This window comes from Varanus komodoensis, unplaced genomic scaffold, assembly GCF_004798865.1.
Source record: "Varanus komodoensis strain SLA01 unplaced genomic scaffold, ASM479886v1 scaffold33, whole genome shotgun sequence".
NCBI lineage: Eukaryota > Metazoa > Chordata > Lepidosauria > Squamata > Varanidae > Varanus > Varanus komodoensis.
Window position 1 is genome coordinate 6,715,844 of NW_025335817.1, and position 18,313 is coordinate 6,734,156.

General features: G+C 42.7%; 1 protein-coding gene across 2 annotated transcripts in view; it reads left to right on the forward strand.

Moving 5' to 3' along the window:
- Positions 1-9,479: 9,479 nt before the first annotated feature.
- SLC12A1 (solute carrier family 12 member 1) overlaps positions 9,480-18,313 on the forward strand; it is a 54,841-nt gene continuing 46,007 nt past the window's right edge. The window contains exons 1-4 of one of the 2 annotated variants that reach the window (XM_044438779.1): positions 9,480-9,890; positions 11,949-12,083; positions 12,527-12,602; positions 17,139-17,234. In XM_044438779.1, coding sequence (XP_044294714.1) covers positions 9,480-9,890; positions 11,949-12,083; positions 12,527-12,602; positions 17,139-17,234 — 718 coding nt within the window. Of the gene's footprint in view, positions 9,891-11,948; positions 12,084-12,526; positions 12,603-17,138; positions 17,235-17,875; positions 17,972-18,313 lie in introns of both variants that reach the window. The other variant, XM_044438780.1, reaches the window with a different exon arrangement.

Sequence of the window (18,313 nt, forward strand, 5' to 3'; positions counted from 1 at the left end):
AGAACATATATCTGATCCTGCCACTATTTTATTACTGCCATCATCTAACAAATATTATTTGCTGATATAAATTTGTTATGACCATTGGTTGAAGACTGTTTTCGTTCAGCACAGATTGGGTCCCAGGATGGGTAATGCTGAAGCGCAAAAATTCTGACCAGTACTGTCTGCAGGGTATTTTCAAAGCCGTTAATCAACCAAAATGAAATGAACAGCAACACCCACATGTTAGAGAACAGAATTGCTCCAGAAGCAATTGCAATTATTTTGTGTTTTCCCCAGGATGAAGGAAAGTGGTTTCTTTTGCTCCATTGCCATCACTCGCAAAAAGTCTGTTTAACATCTTAGACTGATTAGGCTAGTACAGAGAAACACCAGCTCTTGGCCCGAAACCAGCCTATTTATCCATCCAATCCAGCCTGCGGTGCCTTCAAGGGTTCCTTCAAGGGTTCCTTCAAGGGTTCTTTCAGGGGTTCCTGCAATGGTTCCTGCGATGCCTTCAAGGGTTAGTTCAAGGGTTCTTTCAGGGGTTCCTACAATGGCTCCTGCGGTGCCTTCAAGGGTTCTTTCAGGGGTTCCTGCAATGGCTGCTGTGGTGCCTTCAGGGGTTCTTTCAGGGGTTCCTGCAATGGTTCCTGCAGTGCCTTCAAGGGTTCCTTCAAGGTTTCTTTCAGGGGTTCCTGCAATGGCTCCTGCGGTGCCTTCAAGGGTTCTTTCAGGGGTTCCTGCAATGGCTCCTGTGGTGCCTTCAACGGTCCTTCAAGGGTTGCTTCAAATGGTTGCATTATCGCCATCTCCAACTGGGGGATTTCTGTGCATGCCACCCGTCACTGTGTGGGGTGAATTATAACCATGGGTGCAGCCACAGCCACTGATGTGAACCAGACCACAGGGCACCTGGTGTGTGTGTGGGAAATCTGGCCTGCATGCCATATTAACATCTCTGGTGTAACGAGAGCGACTGATGGCACACGGCAGGCATTTATGGCAGTTTTAATCACGTCCAGTATCTTACCGTAACTGTTGGAGGTGTTTCATTTCATCTTTAAATTGTGTACATTAAATCTGGTATGTTATACTTTTTCATCTTGCATTTTGGCTTATCAGTTTTGTGAACCACCGCTAGAGCTTTGCCTACAAAACCTATTAGAATAATTTGCAGTTGTCCATTTGTATTAAGAAAAGCTTTCCCTTCTTTGTAACTAACATTAGCCAGTTTGCACCTAAAGTGACAGAATGACCTTTTCAAGTGCCAAAGGCATAAATACAAACCATGAATATTTAAGAACCTGTAAATGTTGCTGCATCGTAGTTACTTCAGTAGCACATGACTGCTTGGGAATACAGTCCTCAGCAGTCTTGTTCACACTTGTGTGAGTGCAAATGTGGTAGCAACCTTGCTTTATACACCCACAGGAGCAGAGGTCAAGATCTTGAAGCACATCTAAATGACTTTCGCTAGATCCACTGACTTTCAATGAGAGCTGGGTGCCAAATTTGATGCCTTCCGTCCAAGAAATAATGGGCTCATTACTAGCTAATATTTAACGAGTGGAAATGTTCCTTGGAAAATATGGCTAGAAGTATCAGAGATGCTAATTCTGGGGTTGGCTCTTTTCCCTGGAGTTTCATCCAGAAGGAAGGATCCAGCCACAGAGGTCCAGTTCACTGTGGGAAGGGCCACTGATTTAGAGAAGAAAATAAGAAGCAGTCTGCCATTAACTCCTACTGTTGGGCACCTGGCAGCTGAAACTACTTTGGATAGTGCTAGTTTATTTTATACATAGTTACATATTACTAAAGACAAACAACCAAACCAGATGGATGCCTGAAGATGCACCTTGACGTCCCACAATATCATTCTAAAAGGTAAGGGTTTTTTGTTTGTTTCATTGCTCAGTAGAGTTACGCATTATTCACAATCGGTTATTCAGATTTTGAAAACAATAAGAAATAAAACACTATTTATTTCATATTGTCTCCTAAGAATCCAGCAATGCAGGAATAAATGTATCATTAATGAATCAGAAATGAGACCTGTGCCATTTTCAAAGACTGGATTCAATGATACACTTTCTGTTGATATCATGCAATCTGTGCTTCCCGTAATTTTGCATCACTTTAGTCCTAGATCAGGTTATGCAAAGACTGATATGTGAATGGGGGAAATCTAGAAAGAAGCCGGGCGGGGGAAGATGCCCATATGTTTTTGCTCCACTGACTGATGAATAGATGGTCAAATGACATGTGGCATTTTTTGCCCGCAACTGTACATCTTTACCAGGTGGCGTGTCCATTTTGCTTCACTCCGCACAATGATTGCCCACACTCTGGAATGCTGTAGATGAAGCATCAGAAGCAAACACCATGACTTTTATCACACCATAGCCTGGCCTGATTTGCAGCGTTTTATGGGGGTCCAAATGACAATGCAACCTGCCTGTGTTTTCCCACAAACCCTTCCATCATTTTTTCTTACCGCAGAAAATGGGTGGGTTCACACATCCTACTAAGCCAGTCTGTGAAGAAGCTACAGGTGCATCATGGCAGAACAACCTTTGAATGCACTTGGCAGACGACTGGACTCCCTGTGGCTTGTTCTCCCCCTTGCTCCCTCCTCCAGCCAGTGGGCCAGTGTTCTCCTGGCAGAACATGCCTTGTTTCTTTCTTCTTCATGGCATGAGTGGAGCCGGGGGCCCGACTAGATGGATGGGAGGCCCCTTCTGACTCCCTCAGTTTCTGTGTTCCTCCCTGTGTCTTGATTGCTACCTTGTTTGTTTGTTTGCTGCTGCTTACTTTGTTTTTACGGGAGCCTTAACAAGGGCAGTTAGAATAATGTCTCTTTAATTTTTTTTCTCTTGAAAATTGCACATTTAAAATATGTATTATTTGTTCACCCTTCACACCAGCAGAAATACATACATATGGCTCAATGTAGTTCTGCCCGGTCATTTCCTTTGCCTGTTTCCATGGTCAAAGAGAAAACAGTTAGGCTAATCTGTACACATCCCAGGATAAAATTGTTCGGTTGGGTTCAGACAACACATACTGGACTGAACAGCCCCCAGAACAAGTCCTGTGTTCTCAGAGTGGCTCATTAGAAAATAATCCACACTGTAAAAAGGACAGCATACAAATGTCCTAAATAAATAAATACATAAATAAATGCAAATGCACTGGGTTTGAATGACATGACGACCTATTGGGGCTGGTTGCCCATGGCAGGTTAACCTGTTATACAAACCAGATCAAGGACAGGCATTGTCTAAGCTTTAGCACTAGCTCCCCTCCAGGTGGAAATACCCCACATTACAGCCGATCTCTGTTTAATGAAAAACAGCTGCAGGAGTTTGCGATACCAAGCAGGGAAAGAGTGGAAATAGGTCAGCCTTTCCCCACCAGTGGTATTTGCACTGAAACTGCCGCCGAGCTTCATCCAAAAAAGATAAGGATAGGTAAATACACACCTGTGTCCTCACAGCGGTTAAAGCCATGCGTAAGTTTGATTAGAAAAATTACCAGCAGGGAACGACTGAGATATCCCCCCCCCCACGACCCCCAACCATTCCTTTGTTCTTCTTCCCAAGACTTCTTTTCTTTTTAAAAACATTCTGGAGTTGCTGCATACACTTGCATGTACCCTATAGTTTGTCCCTCATTTCTTTTTAGAAATTTACAGACCTGAGTAACCCTCTTAGTCTTGCAATGAGCTTTTAAAAGAACAAGAGGCTAGATTACAAACCATTTCCATTTAAGGAGAGCAATGGCAAGCTTGAAATGCCCTTGGTTCTCTTTTGGGTAAGTTAATAATGATCTGTCCCTGTTGCCCTTTGTTTTAGTACCTGTCTCCATGATGAGGCCCATTCCCTTGTGAAAAGTGCTACATTTAAACGCAGGAAGCTCAAACACCCCACTGATTGTAGCTGCCACTGCCAGCAATAGAAATGAGCAAGGGACCGGCATGGTCTGAAATGCCTGGTCCAGAGCACCACACTCACAGAATGCACCGTGTGAGGACTGATGGCTGAAAGAAGCACAGCGCGGGTGTCCCTGCAGAGCACCCTTTGCTGGTGCATAGTAAAGATTCCGTCTAGACCATTCACACGACAAAGCAATGCACAGAACGCGTGGCCTGAGAGAGTAGGCAGGGATACAGCTTCTGCACGCGTTGCAAGACAGACGACGATGCACCCCCATCCAAACTGAGCTTTGTAGGTTTGATTCTGTCGGGTGCTTTGGAACTGCACGTCCCATCCACAAGGGCAGTCCACTGCACTTCAGCAATGGGGAACTGTGCACAGAAACCTCAATGGAATGGAACACAAAGGCATAGCCAATTCCGGAATTTATTCCCCAAACCTCTGTCTCTAACTATGTCAGAACACGACTTTCCTTACTGCACTAACCAGGTCTTTGCTGGCACATACCGGCTTCCCGAAGTCTCAGTGTTACCCTGTTTGTCAACAGTCCAACACAAAACTGGGCATATCAGAGGGGATATGTTGGCGACATACTGGTATGTGAGGGGATGTCACATGGAGATGGGTAGAGACCTGTTCTCCCCTGCAGAGGAAGGCAGAACGCGCTCCAACGGAGCAAAGCTCAGGGAGCCAAGGTTTCGTTTGGATGCCAGGAAGCACTTCCTGACAGTCAGGACCCCGAGGGTGTGGAATGGGCTTCCATGAGAGGTCGTTGAGGCCCCATCGGTGCAGGTGTTCAAGGACAGGCTGGACGTCCACATGGTGGGCATGTCATGAGCGGAGCCGGCTGGTGCTGGAGGTCAGACTAGATGGCCTGGGAGGCCCCTTCTGACTCGCTCTGTTTCTATGTTTCTATGTTTGTGCCAAGTGCAATCAATTGCCCTCAACAGCAATGATGTTGTCTTGGATTGTGTCCATTGGAAACTAGCTTAGCAAAGCACTCTGAAAACTAAACAGGATTCTAAACGCAAAATGTGTTTTCTAAGTAATATACATGTGTTTTCTAATAGCCTAATTAGATATGATATCAGGCCAACCATGCCTTAGAAGGTGGTCTACTTCTAAGGGGATATTAAGGATGAAATTGACATTTCCTGCTTCTGTTCCACTGCCCACCTGCACCAAGTTCCACCCCATGGCTGCATTATTTTTGCCTATGATGCAAGACTGAAAAGAGGGGGAAGAAGCACAAGTAGAGAAGAATTTAGCACCTTCTTCCCACCTGCTGCTGCTCTAAATCATTGATTCTCCCCCACACCAACCCCCTTTCTCCAGGATCAAAGGTTAGGATCAAAGAATGAAAGCAGGGGTTGGGAATGAAAGACAATGTTCCAGGGGAAACTCGGGCATGGAAAAGTACACCTTACACATGCAAAACACGATATTGGACAAATGCTTACGATAGCAGATCATTTAAAGCTACCATTTTAAAGCCTATTTATTTTGATGGGAAAAATTAAGTGGGAGCTTAACTCCCTCCCAATAAACCAAATGAGCTTTAAGGCGGCAATGTTATGTACCTGTCATCATATTCAGAAATAAGCCACACTTAGCAAAGTAGAATTTATTTCCAGGCAAATATGGATAGAACTGCACTGCCCTTTGGCTGCTTCTTAGCCTATACAATTTCCTTTTAAAGTGCCCATTTAAAAAAGCTAAGACCCAAGACTATTATAAGGGGCATAAGCCCCAAAATAGTATATAAGCATTTGATTCACTCTGTGTGTGGGACGGGGTGGGACGGGGGCACAGGTGAGAGAAAGAATCATCTTAGGTTGTAATTTTGAGCTCAGTTGCAGTCATGCAAAATATTGGTGGTTTTAAAAAAAAAAGCAGAAAGGGACTTACAGCTAAAAGGAATTATATTTTTTTCTTTGTTTTAATAAAATGTTTTGTTTTTTCCTACCAATTGGAGTAATCAGAAATGGATTAAATGGAACAACTTTCTGACCTGAGTATAATGAGTGGGGAGCCCTAGAAGTGCTTGGGCTACAACTGCATTATTGTGGTGGCTGTTGCATTTATGTCCCAGTTTTTTTTTCCTCTTGCAAGAAATTCAAGGCATCTTACAGGACTCTCCTTCTCTCGCTTTTTCTCTCTTCACACCAACAGTCTTTGTGAGGGAGTCAGTGCCTGGCTGAAAGTTGCCAGTAAGCTTCACAGCTGAGTGAGGTTAGACCTGAGAGCCCAGCTCAATGCTCTTGACCATTACTCCTGACCAATGACCCTGCTGGGTTTGTTTGTTTGTTTGTTTGTTTGTTTATTTATTTATTTAAAACATTTCTATGCCGCCCCCATCGCAACAAAGCCTCGGGGCGGCTCACAACAAAAACAAAAACATACAAAATTATACAAAAATTATACACTAAAAATATTAAAACCCAGTGCATCTCGGCTTAAAATTTTTTAAATCCTACATAATAAATTAACACTTAAAATAAGTTTTAAATAAAAAGGTCTTAGCCTGGCGCTGAAAAACAAATAACGACGGTGCCAGGCAGACCTCTCTGGGGAGCGCATAACTGCCATGGCGCAGAGCCATAGTCCCCCAGCACCACCTGCTGAAATCGGCCGCTGAGATAGGAGTGGAACCAATGCCACACGGTTGATGCTTATGGGAAGTAGAGTCTAACTCCAGCTTGGAAGACTTCAGGTTTCTACCCCAGGTTAACTGCAAGCTTTCATGCAAGCTCCATCCCAATATGTCAGAGATGGTATTGGCTGGTAGTTAACTGGGGCTGAAGAACCAGGTCTGTAGCCTGCAAGTACAGTAAGATCCAGAACTTCCTTTGGAGGCCCAGGCGGCCACCGTGGCACCAAATTCCTTTCACCAGCTAAGGCTAGCTAGCTGATGGGCTGCACCCTCTTATGACCCATGACTTCACAAATGAATAATGACCCAACAGCAACACAACAAAAACTTTTCTGCGATAATCCAGAAATACACGGAGCTACCATATGAAAAATAAAGGGGCTTATGAAATTAGGATAGCATTGTCTACAGATAATAGGATAACGCCATTTAATTTAAGGGAGTCATAACTTATCAAACCTAGATAGGAGGGAAGATCAGGCATACATAGCGTAAATAAACCAAAAGCAAAAACAACTCTTTCACTACCTTCATAAGTAGAAGAAACAATTTCAGAAAATATTTCTCAGAAATATTACTTCTGTACCATTTGTTATTTTTCTCCTTTAAATTGCCTTCCATGGAGGCTGTGAATTTGCATTTTGTGTTAGTAATCAGTTATCAGAATAAACATATCGCAGCAACACCCTCTCCTGGAAGGAGATAGCTTAGCCACAATTATTCATCCTCTGCTAACATTCCACTTGGATTCCTGTAGTTCTGCACTTGAATATGGTTCAGAAATTGCACCTATAAAAGAAGGCAGATGACATCTTAAAACAAGAGTGGGGAAAATGGGAATCTCCAGGCATTATTTTGACATATTTCCCATCATCCCTGAGTGTTAGTCATGCTAGTTGGGCTATTAGTTCTTTGGATCCAGCTCTGTGCCTTTCTTCTCCCACTGTACTTGATGCATAATGATACATTTTCAAACAACCAAAATAAAATGAGCTTTAGTGAATTAAAATTCATTTTCACATATTAATCCACTGAGGAGTCTGTGGATTAATGTGCCAATGAAGCTAATTTCATTTCAGCCCTAATCTCTTGCAATCATCTTCATCCAAACTTTTGTATACAAAAAATGGAAAAACTTAATTCTCAGAAATTATGTTTTCCTCCCAATTTGTCCTGCTAGTCAATAGCAAATTGAATCTCATTAGGAAAAAAAATAATTTCTATCCATGAGAGGATGATGGGATAAAAGATGCCTGGCAATACATGAAACACAGACAGAACCGATTTAACAATTCGCAATCAAAATCATTTGAATCTCTTGTGGATTTCTCTGACATCCCTAAAATTGACAGCTGCCTTTAAGGAACCAGAATGTTGCCCTTCCAACTTGGCAAGAAAAATCCATTTATTGACTCATGTTTATATCTTTAATGGAGTCCAAATTTGTATTTCATGTTCCTTGAGGTCTGACCATCTGCCACTGTTTATTTCAACATGTCTATAAAACAGGAGCTCAACATGGGAAGAGAATGCAAAGTCAGCTCCCGGATTTCAACAGTCAATAGCTGTCTATTTGCTATTGTCATCCCTTACTGATTGATATCACCACTAGAAATTAGCAGAGTTTTATTAAATTCATAATATTTTCAGTTTTACTTGGTGACTTGTAAGGCTATTTAGAACAAAGAATGCAAATGAGTGTACTTGACCTTTCAGGTTCTATTGTTTTCTTTTTCATATTTTTACCACTTTTCTGTAAGTAGCATGTAAGAGACCAAAGGCAATACAATCAACAACAATCCCATTAAAAGCCAATCAAGAGCAATCCTGTTAAAATTCAATACTGTTAAAACACGAATACTACCTAGAAATACTCACCCTGTTTGTCTACTTGGTTCAGAGGTGCTCACTCCAATGTACAGGATTGCAGCTTAAAACAGCCAAATCAAAAGGCTCTATCTTGGCACCTTTACTAAAAGCAGAGAAAAGGAGGCAGCTTCTTAGGAACAGTAGCTTGCATCTTAACTGTGGCAGTAGACTTTGACCAGCAGTCCTGCCCTCTGCTTTTCTTCCTGTTGCAATTCCTTTCACTCCTTCCCACACAAGACGAGTTCTCCTACATCAGACCAAAGGAGCAGTCCAGCATGGAGGGTCAGCAAGTCAGACGGTCTTAAAAAGGGATCAGATCAACCAGTGGAGGACAAGGCTAACAGGAAGGCACTGAGAGCCAGTGTGGCACAGAGGTTAAGAGCCTGGGACTGGGACTCAGGCGATCCAGGTTCGAGTCCCCGCTCGGCCATGGAGCCAAATGGGTGACTCTGGGCCAGTCACAGACTCTCAGCCCAGCCTACCTCACAGGGCTGTTGTTGTGGGGATAAGATGGAGGAGGAGAATGATGTCAGCTGCCTTGAGCCCTTTGTAGGAAGAAGGCAGGCTGTAAATCGAAATAATAAATAAATAATAAATAAGACTGTGCTGCCCCCAGGTTCAGAAGCACTCTGTCTCTACACCCCAGATGCTGGAGACCTGACTGGTGGGGAGATTGGTCCTCAGGGCTTACTTGGGGGTCTTCACAGTCAGCTGGATGTCCAGGGTGAGCATAAGATGCTGTGCTAGGTAGAATCCTGGTTTGACCTGGCAGGCTTTTCTGAAGTTAGAACCCAGCACATGCCTGCCTTTTTGTTATTATTAAATGACAGGGCAGACACCAAGCTTAATGTCTGGAAAGAAATTAACCATGGCACATTTTTTCTGTGTTTGGTGACAGAAGTACTGTTTGATGCCTGAGAAGAGTACGCACGGAAGCTACTACTGAATGAGACATCAGTGTCCTCTAAGCACCACAACGGCCGTCAGCTGAAGATCTGAGAACACACGACCAAAAAGACCATCTACCCTCCCCAAATATGTCTATGAATAATTCTCCAAATGTATTTTCAGACCCTACTCACCACAGATTTCAGGTTAATGTTGTCAATGAAAACCACGACAATGCAGGGCAGTTGCAGGGGGATCCCGACCTGCAAGGTTACGACGAGGCCCCTCTTGCAAACGAGGCCAGCAATAGACTCCAGATCAGCTTCAGGCCTGGAAATCGGGACGTATATGACAGCATCTTTCAAAATGGGGATCCGGCCAAAGTGGATGGAAGCTTTCACCCCTATGATGCCCAGAGCAACACCTATTATCTGAAAACCTTTGGTCATAACACAATAGATGTTGTGCCTAAAATTGATTACTACCGAAACACTGGTAGCCTCAGTGGAGTCAAAATGAACAGACCGAGTCTGATGGACATTCATGAGCAGTTAGCAAAGGTATGAAGGAAAATACTCTGTTTTGCTCCTTTCCCGCAGTACTGGTAATGCGGGGGAGCTTTTTTCTGCCTGAGGGTTCAATTCAATTTCAGAGCAGCTCTAATGGAGGAAGCAGTATAGGGCTAAAGGAGATGAGTCCAACATACCAGAAGAGAAAAAAAAAAAACAGTGTATTTTAGCTCAAAGCCCTTCCTGCAAATAATTCTTAGGAGGGTTTTAGCCTTTTGGAATGGGGGAAAGCTCCAAACAATCAGAAGCTGGAGGGAGGGTCAGGATCAGTAGAAGTGAATGTTGCCATCTAGGGAACAGCTAGTAGCATCTACTGTTAGTCCTGCCTTGAGTAGACCCTTTGGCAAGAACAGGACTCAAGTTCAATAAGACTACTGAATTCTCATTAATTGTAATAAGCCTGCTCTGCATAGCACACATTACCTATACAGTCTCAAAGCATCTTAATTCAGAAGGAATTGAGGCTGCTCAAGTTTCAGGCATATAGCCTGATCCTATTCATGTTTACTTCAAAGTAAGCCTAATTACATGCTGTGGGCCTTCAGTGCCCAGCTTTCTTTGGATTGGGTTACTAAACAAAAACTTAGGGTAAAAGCAGCCAACAATTTATGTAATGAAGGAAGAATTCTCTCTTTCTCTTTTTTTAAAACCAAATGCAAAAAAGCCCTTTTTTCACTGAGGTGAGAATTCTGTGCCTGGGCTGTACCACTTCACGTGGAAACTCACTAAAAGAATGGTCTCCCATAAAAAAACCACTTGCATAGAAAATGATCATAGCAAGAGAGAAGCTACAGTAGAATCTTAAAATCTGATTTATAGAGATTGCTCCACAGAGAGAGTAGTCATTTATCCATGACCGATAAAAGAAGATATGCATCACCAAAAAGGAGGGCAAGAAGATGACACCAAAAGGAGACAGATGAGGATTTATATGCAGATGTATGAATCAAAACTTTACTTTAAATGCAGTACATCTCACCACCATGGGAAAGCTTGCAGCCAGGTGTCCTGCATGTGTACCTGCTCAATCAGTTCTCCAGATGCCAAGTTTGGAGAGGTAACTTAAAAGCCTAGAAATTGAGCAAGTCAGAAGGGCTACCCGGGCCATCTAGTCTGACCCCTGGACTCAGCTGGCTCCATTCATGGCATGCCTACCATGTGCATGTCCAGCCTATCCTTGAACACCTGCACCGATGGGGCCTCAACGACCTCTCGTGGAAGCCCATTCCACACCCTCGGGGTCCTGACTGTCAGGAAGTGCTTCCTGGCATCCAAACGGAACCTTGGCTCCCTGAGCTTTGCTCCGTTGGAGCGCGTCCTGCCTTCCTCTGCAGGGGAGAACAGGTCTCCACCCATCTCCATGTGACATCCCCTCACATACCTGTATGTCGCCAACATATCCCCTCTGAGTCTCCTCCAGGCTGAAGAGACCCAGTTCCCTCAGTGATCTTCACTCTCCTACATAACAGTCTTTGGCTGTAACTTTAAACTGGACTTGCACCAAATAGAGGATGCCACCAAACAGAAAATTACCTTGGTAGTTCTTGAAATAGAGAGGTATCCTCTCGAAAGAAGGCCACATGGCCAGTATATCTACGGACCTGCTAATATGGGAAGAGTTCCGGAATAGGAACTCTTTACACCAATGCAAAGAGCACAGATAAATGGATAAATCCCCAGAAACTCTACCCAAGCTGGTATGCTGCGTTCTTCTAGTCCCTAACACCATGCAGGAGAAGTGGAAAATCTATCATCCTCCTGATGTTGTTGGCCTACAGCTCCCATCCTCCCTGGCCATTGGCCATGCTGGCTGGGGATGATGAAAGTTGGAGCCCAACAGCATCTAGAGACCCACAGTATTCACCCAGCCCTAGCCTAAAGAAATGGGGCAAAAATAACAGAGGAAAATTCTTATAACCTCTTTCCATACCTTTGCAGAAATGTGTTGTAAAGTATGTGAAAGGCATTCTGCAAGTGTCTATATTCCTGCAGAATCCCAGCCCTGCGTTTTTAACAGAAAAGTTTTAAAAAAATCATTTCATTGTTTAGAACATTACAGTGACTTCTGGTTCAGCTGATAAATTCACCAAGGCAGATGGCAATGCAGGAGACGAATCTGAATCTGTCAAGGAAGAAGAAACCAAAACAGGTTTTGTGAAATTTGGATGGGTGAAGGGCGTCTTGGTAAGCAAAATACATCTTGCTAAATACATCTCGTATTCATATCCTTACAATCAATTCTGCTCCCTTGGTTTAAAAGTGCAAAATTTTAACACAGTGAATGTCACCACATCTTAAAAGAAAATCATGCTGCCCCTTGTGCAGGAGCTGGGTAGTTTGAACTAACACTTGTATAATCTTCTTTCATTTAATTTTTAAACAGAACATGTAGGCATTTGAAATGCCCATTTTAGCAAGGTAATTATAATAATGACTTCAGTGTTATCTCTGGATTATGATTTTACATAATTTTGGCCACTTTTATTTTATACTGCCGTAGCCTCTTGACTTTATGATACCTTTTATCCAACCTGATTGCAGTCTTTAAATTCATTTATGCATTTAAGACTGATAACTGCTTGCATCTGGCAGTGACGTGGTGACAATTTTCTTTCTTTAATGTTTAGGTGAGATGCATGCTTAATATCTGGGGTGTGATGCTGTTCATTCGTCTTTCCTGGATTGTAGGTCAAGCAGGAATTGGTATGCATTTTCTTAATATATTTCCTGAATGGAGAAACAAGGGAAACTTTCCTGAAACACAATTAATCTTAAACTGAAGTGTGAATTAGCACATCATGGTTTCTAGAGTTGTTTTTGTTCTTGCTATATTCAGAGGCAATGGTAACCCAACCGATAATGGAATTTTCCTTGCCTTCAAAAATTTACCACTTAGCTTTACCAAAAACCAACACAGACATGTATGGGCTTCATTGTCGTCAGATTCAGAGGGATTTTAGTGCCCCAAGCCATTCCAGATACTAGCCACTGGGCAAACTGTATAGATAATGGGTAAACAAAACACCCAGAAACCAATTCCTGAGTTGCTTTGTATTTCAGAAAATTGCTAAGGCTTTTTTATGAAATGCTGATATTTTTAATGGAAGAGATGTGAGGATACTTAGAATGATTATTTTATCTCACTTTGCAGACCAAAAAACAGCCCCCTCCAAAGTGATTCTTGGCCATCAAAAATACAATACATTACTGGTGAAAAACACCGCAGATAAATTAAAATTATGCACCTTATAATGAGACATAGTTTTAACCACACATTTTTGGTCTCTTTAAGAGCTTGGGATGTAATCCGTTGGTTCTCAGAAACAACAGGTGGAAGTGGCCAACCTATTTCAAGCCTATACCATTTCAAACTGCAGGTCAGAGATCATATAGCTGAAAGACTATATGTGCAGAAGGACTATGGAGCAGTGTTTCATTATATCATGCATTCTCTCTCACACACACATGGTACAGTCCAGAAAGAGCTCTACCTAGTTATCTGTGCTTTGTGAAAAATAGGTTACATCCATGGAACAACTTTGAAGCTCATCAGGGTTTGCTCAGAAGATGGCAATTTAAAAGGTGTCATTTTGAACCCGCTAGTCAACACTGTCGCTTCATAGCAGCATATTTTCATTGCAAAGGAAGCCCACAAGCCACTTTAAACATAATTCCCATTGCATGGAAAAGCAGTATGTAAATTAAAGTCTACTCCAAGTTGAAACTATGCCCATCTAACAACAAACAATTAAAAGGTTCTAGGCTCATGTCCATCCCCTACAAAGCACCTGAGAGCATGTACCAAAGATGCAGATCTATTTTAGCCAGTTTAAGCAAGTGTCATGCAGGACTGAGGGCCAAGATAGACGCAAAGCTAAATGCATGCATTTTGATGTGCTTCATTTTCACTTGAAAATAAAGCTGGAAGCAGGAGTGACTCATCAGGACTGGGACAATTGCATATGAAGAAGCAAGTTTATGCCTTTCCCCCAACACAGCGCTCCCAGGAAAGGCCATTCCGCCACAGCTGCAGCTCACCCCGGGGAGAAGCTGCTCTTGGCATCCGTGTGGTTCAAGGCCTTCTTCACTGAACTCAAAGCACTCTTTGAAGTGTATTTGCGGAAAGTGCAATGGAACATTTCGACTGAGCTCCTGATGCTGATTCACTACCCGAAGAAGATGCGATGGTGGCGATGGTGATGAAGATGATGGATGTTAGTGGAGCCTGCTTCTTCATGCAGTGGTGCAACGCAGGATCACACTATGCCATTTTTGCATGACTAATTGCTACAAGAAGACTTGCTGAAAGGCAAAGGTGAAGTACTGCAAGGCTGTCCATTTTTACAGGATGGAACAGAAAATCTGGGAGTTCAGAACCACAGCCAACGTGTGACAGTGTCTGCCTTTTAGACAGGCTATGCAGGCAGATGGTACGTACTCTGGGTTAAAAAGATCTGACTTCAGAGCGAGAAATTAAAAGGCATGGTGGACACGGCCCAGCCAACTGCAGCAGCACACCTGTGCCTGGTTCCCCCCAGGATGAAGGCTTATACAGGTACCAGAATTCACACTAGCCGGTGAGCTCAAGGTAGAAAGCATTGCCTGGATGAGGCTCTACACATTTCTGTGCCCAAGAACGTCCTCAAATTATGTGCACATATGGACTATGCATTTTCTGAACATGAACTTCAGCCACCAGTGTCATGATTATGGCTAATGATTGTACAAATGGGACCTGACATTCCAAGAGGAGGTCAGTGCATCAGCTCCCTGCACTCTCACTTGAATGCCAGGCCAGATCAGAGATGCAAGTAAAGGGTCAAAGGAAACCAGTCAAACGAATCATGGGTGTTTTTCACTGCCAGCCTGCAGTTCAATCCAGATGTGGACTGATATGCACAGGGATCGGGCGACCTATTACTATTTAGGATAACACATCGCTCCCCAGTCTCAGCGGAGATGATGTACAAGATGATAGATGGAGAAGGAGGCCCATATGTGGAGATCCCTTAAATTCAAAGCTTCCCATTCTTGATGCATAGAATGAAGATCAAGGCACAAGCTCAGTCTCATTGCCTGAAGTCCTCATTCTAGCCCAGAGCATCCCTTATTCAGAATGAACCTAAGAACATGAGAAGAGCCCCTCCTGGATCACTCCAAAGGCTTGTCTGGTCCAACATTCTGTTTGCACAGCAGCCAAGCTATCCAGGCGAAGCTTCAAGAGCCTTTTGTTGAAATATGGATTTTACGGATTTGTCTCTAAATTCTAAACTCTTTGGAAATGTCCTGTGTGATCAGAAGCTGTAGGTGTTATTATTGTCCTTTTGCTACAGAGAAGAAAGGAAACCCAGGAAACTTGCTGAAATAAACAGAGCAAAGTTTAGAAGTTTTGCCCGTCATCTACACAGCCTTACACGTTTGCACCTGGCACTGAGCCAGACAAAAGGGTGCTTGCTGATTTTATGATGCATACCAAATGAGGCCTTGCAGCTGGAAACTCATATAAGTATATGCCTTGCCATGAAAACTCTGCATCTTAACATTACCAAGACTTTGCTCTGGGGTTTCATGCAAAATTAGTTTCTTTTTTTAAGGGCAGTTGAGTAACTTATTGCCATCATCAAGAAGCATTACTTTGTTCTGAGGTATGAAAATAGCCATGGGCAAGAGTCATTCATTTTAATGTTATTTAATGCCCTTACAACTGGGGTTTTAATTTAAACTTTAATCAGAGCTCGGCATTACTTTGCAAGAAGAGATGCTACAATGGCTCTGGTTTTTCACATTTAATTCTAAACTTATAGTTTTGTTACTAATCAAACTTCAAATGATTCCCACCCCTACTTATTCTCCTTTCATGGTGGAGCAGCAAAATTGTCGGTGGTGTTTCCCTTTCCTTCCTCAAAGACTCCCAGATATCTCTGCACACTCTCCAGGTAGAACATCGGAATGTGGCGCTCCCATGAAGAATCCAGTACATGTAGGCCAAACCACCTGGTCAGTTCCCAGGTTGTATGGACGTGTGGCAGTGGAGCAGGTGTTAAGACCATGCGGGCTTCTGTGGATCAGCTTTTAGGTCATCTCATCCTATTCAAACATGATACTTGCATGTGGCTGTCCCACAGGCCCCGCATGTGCCTAATCCAAATACGGTGCACATAATCACTGCATTTTACATTGCTCGATTCTTAAAATGATCTGTCCTTTGGAAACAGGAATGTCCACTATGGAAATATTGCAACTATTCTAGCATGATTAAGCATTATCCTGATGCTATCAATAAACAATGGGCACTTGTACTGTTCCATTTAATTGATTCACATCCCCCACGTTTTTGCACATCCTGTGAAAATCTAAATGACACCTAGAGAAAGCCTGCGGTTACATCTGGGACCCTAGTGCCACATGAGTAAAATACATATATAAAATATGTATGCCCAAAGATCTCAACAAACCTCAAAATGCAAGAGATTTAGATGTTTTCATTTGATTAGGAAGCGTGTATCAATTATTTCCATTTGCTTTAATATGAATATTAATACATGTATTTATAGATCACCTGTAATTGCCAAGGCCTTCCTAGGCGGCTAGGCCTTCCTATTAAGAAATATTTTCAGGCCAACTTCTAGGGTACCAGAAGGACATGAATACATGTCGGACTTTGAGCACCTGTTGGAACGCATTGCCAGGTGAGACTAGATACCCTAACCCCAGCCCTCCCCAGAAGATATGGGTTATGATTTTCCGAGCAAGAACACCGGCTGCACAATCATTATGTCAAATGGCTGTTCAAAGGGGACCTGGACACCCAGCCCCAAGTACTGCACGACAGTCTAACCACTACATTACTCTGGCTGTCTGAGCAAAAGACCACTCCACCGGCATCAGTCTAAACACTGGTGAGGGTATACGTTCCCACCACCCCAAGATTAGTGAAGAAGAAGAAATGCGAAAGACAAGCCATGGACAGATCCAGGTGCAAACCTTTGTCTGCTGCTGCTGCTGCTGCTCCATTCTCTTTCGGTCTAATTTTTTAACAACAGTAACTATGTAGAACGCTAAGGAAACTTGATCCGTACGCCCAAATGCTTTCAAAGGACTATAGACAGCAGAGCAAGACATGGCAAGGATTCATGTATCAGTAGCGATAAAGAGGTTTGCCAATGAAATACAGCCTTGATTCTAGTTGGGAGAATTATAGATCACAAGTTACATTGTACATCTTTTCATTGCTGACAGGTCTTGGAGTTATCATAATCCTCCTTGCCACCATGGTCACCTCCATTACTGGCTTATCAACTTCTGCAATAGCAACTAATGGTTTTGTCCGTGGAGGTAAAAAAAATTTAAGGTGTTTCCTTCCCCAGTTCTCACAATTTTTAAAAATGGTTTGCCATGTATTGCCTTACTAACAAGTCAAGCTCTCCTCACCCTAAAATAATATCACAATGGACAATAGAACCAACGCAACCAGAAGGTGAGTCATGCAATCAACAGTATCAATAATCCATAACTAATTGATTTATTATCTTATGAATCACAAAGTCCAGTTCAGTTCATGAAGGCCACAGACGGAGGAATGAGACCAACTTTCGTACTTTCGTTTTTCCTTAATTTTTTTTTTTAACTGAGAACATTGCAGATTGTGTTTCCTGACTGGAAGAACTGGACATGACAACCCTCAACTCTCTTTTTAAATCCTGAATGAAGATCATTAGATGTATCAGTCTGTTTCTCAGCCTTTTTCTTTCTCGCTACACAAAATGTCCTGAAGATCCTGGTCAATTCCTTTTGAGGAGCATTCATTCTGTTCAGTGTCTTACAGGTATTCTTAATGTTTGATGACTTGGAGTGCATTCCAGGTATTTACAGATCTTTCCTCCTCATTAATGATGCTGGCTTCCTGTTAAAGGCTTTTGGCACAAATGATCTGACCAAGGTATTTGGATCAAACATCTGTTTTGGGATTTTTTCAGGTCTTGGAGTCGTAGTTATTTGCCTCAGTGTGGTAGTTACAACTTTAACAGGTATTTCCATGTCTGCCATATGCACAAATGGAGTGGTGAGAGGAGGTGAGTCAATTTCATGTTTGAATGGGGAATACGCCTGTCTCTGAAGAAGTGATAAGAATTGTGTTGAATCAAGAGAGCTAACTATACCTGTGCAAAAGTGCAATGTAGCAAGAACTGTTTCAAGTCTTGATGGGAACCAATTTGGATCGGAGGAGGCTGCCGCAATGTTAGAAGCAGCCAGGATCCGATGTTAATTGGATATTTTTGTCTAGATTAAAAGATTAATGAGTGCTGACATGTTCTAGATGAAGCAGCTGAGTGAACATTTTTACTGTACCTGCTTAAGCTAGTAGTTAAGGTGTTTTGCATTACAGAAGATACATTTTGATTAAATACCAGAAC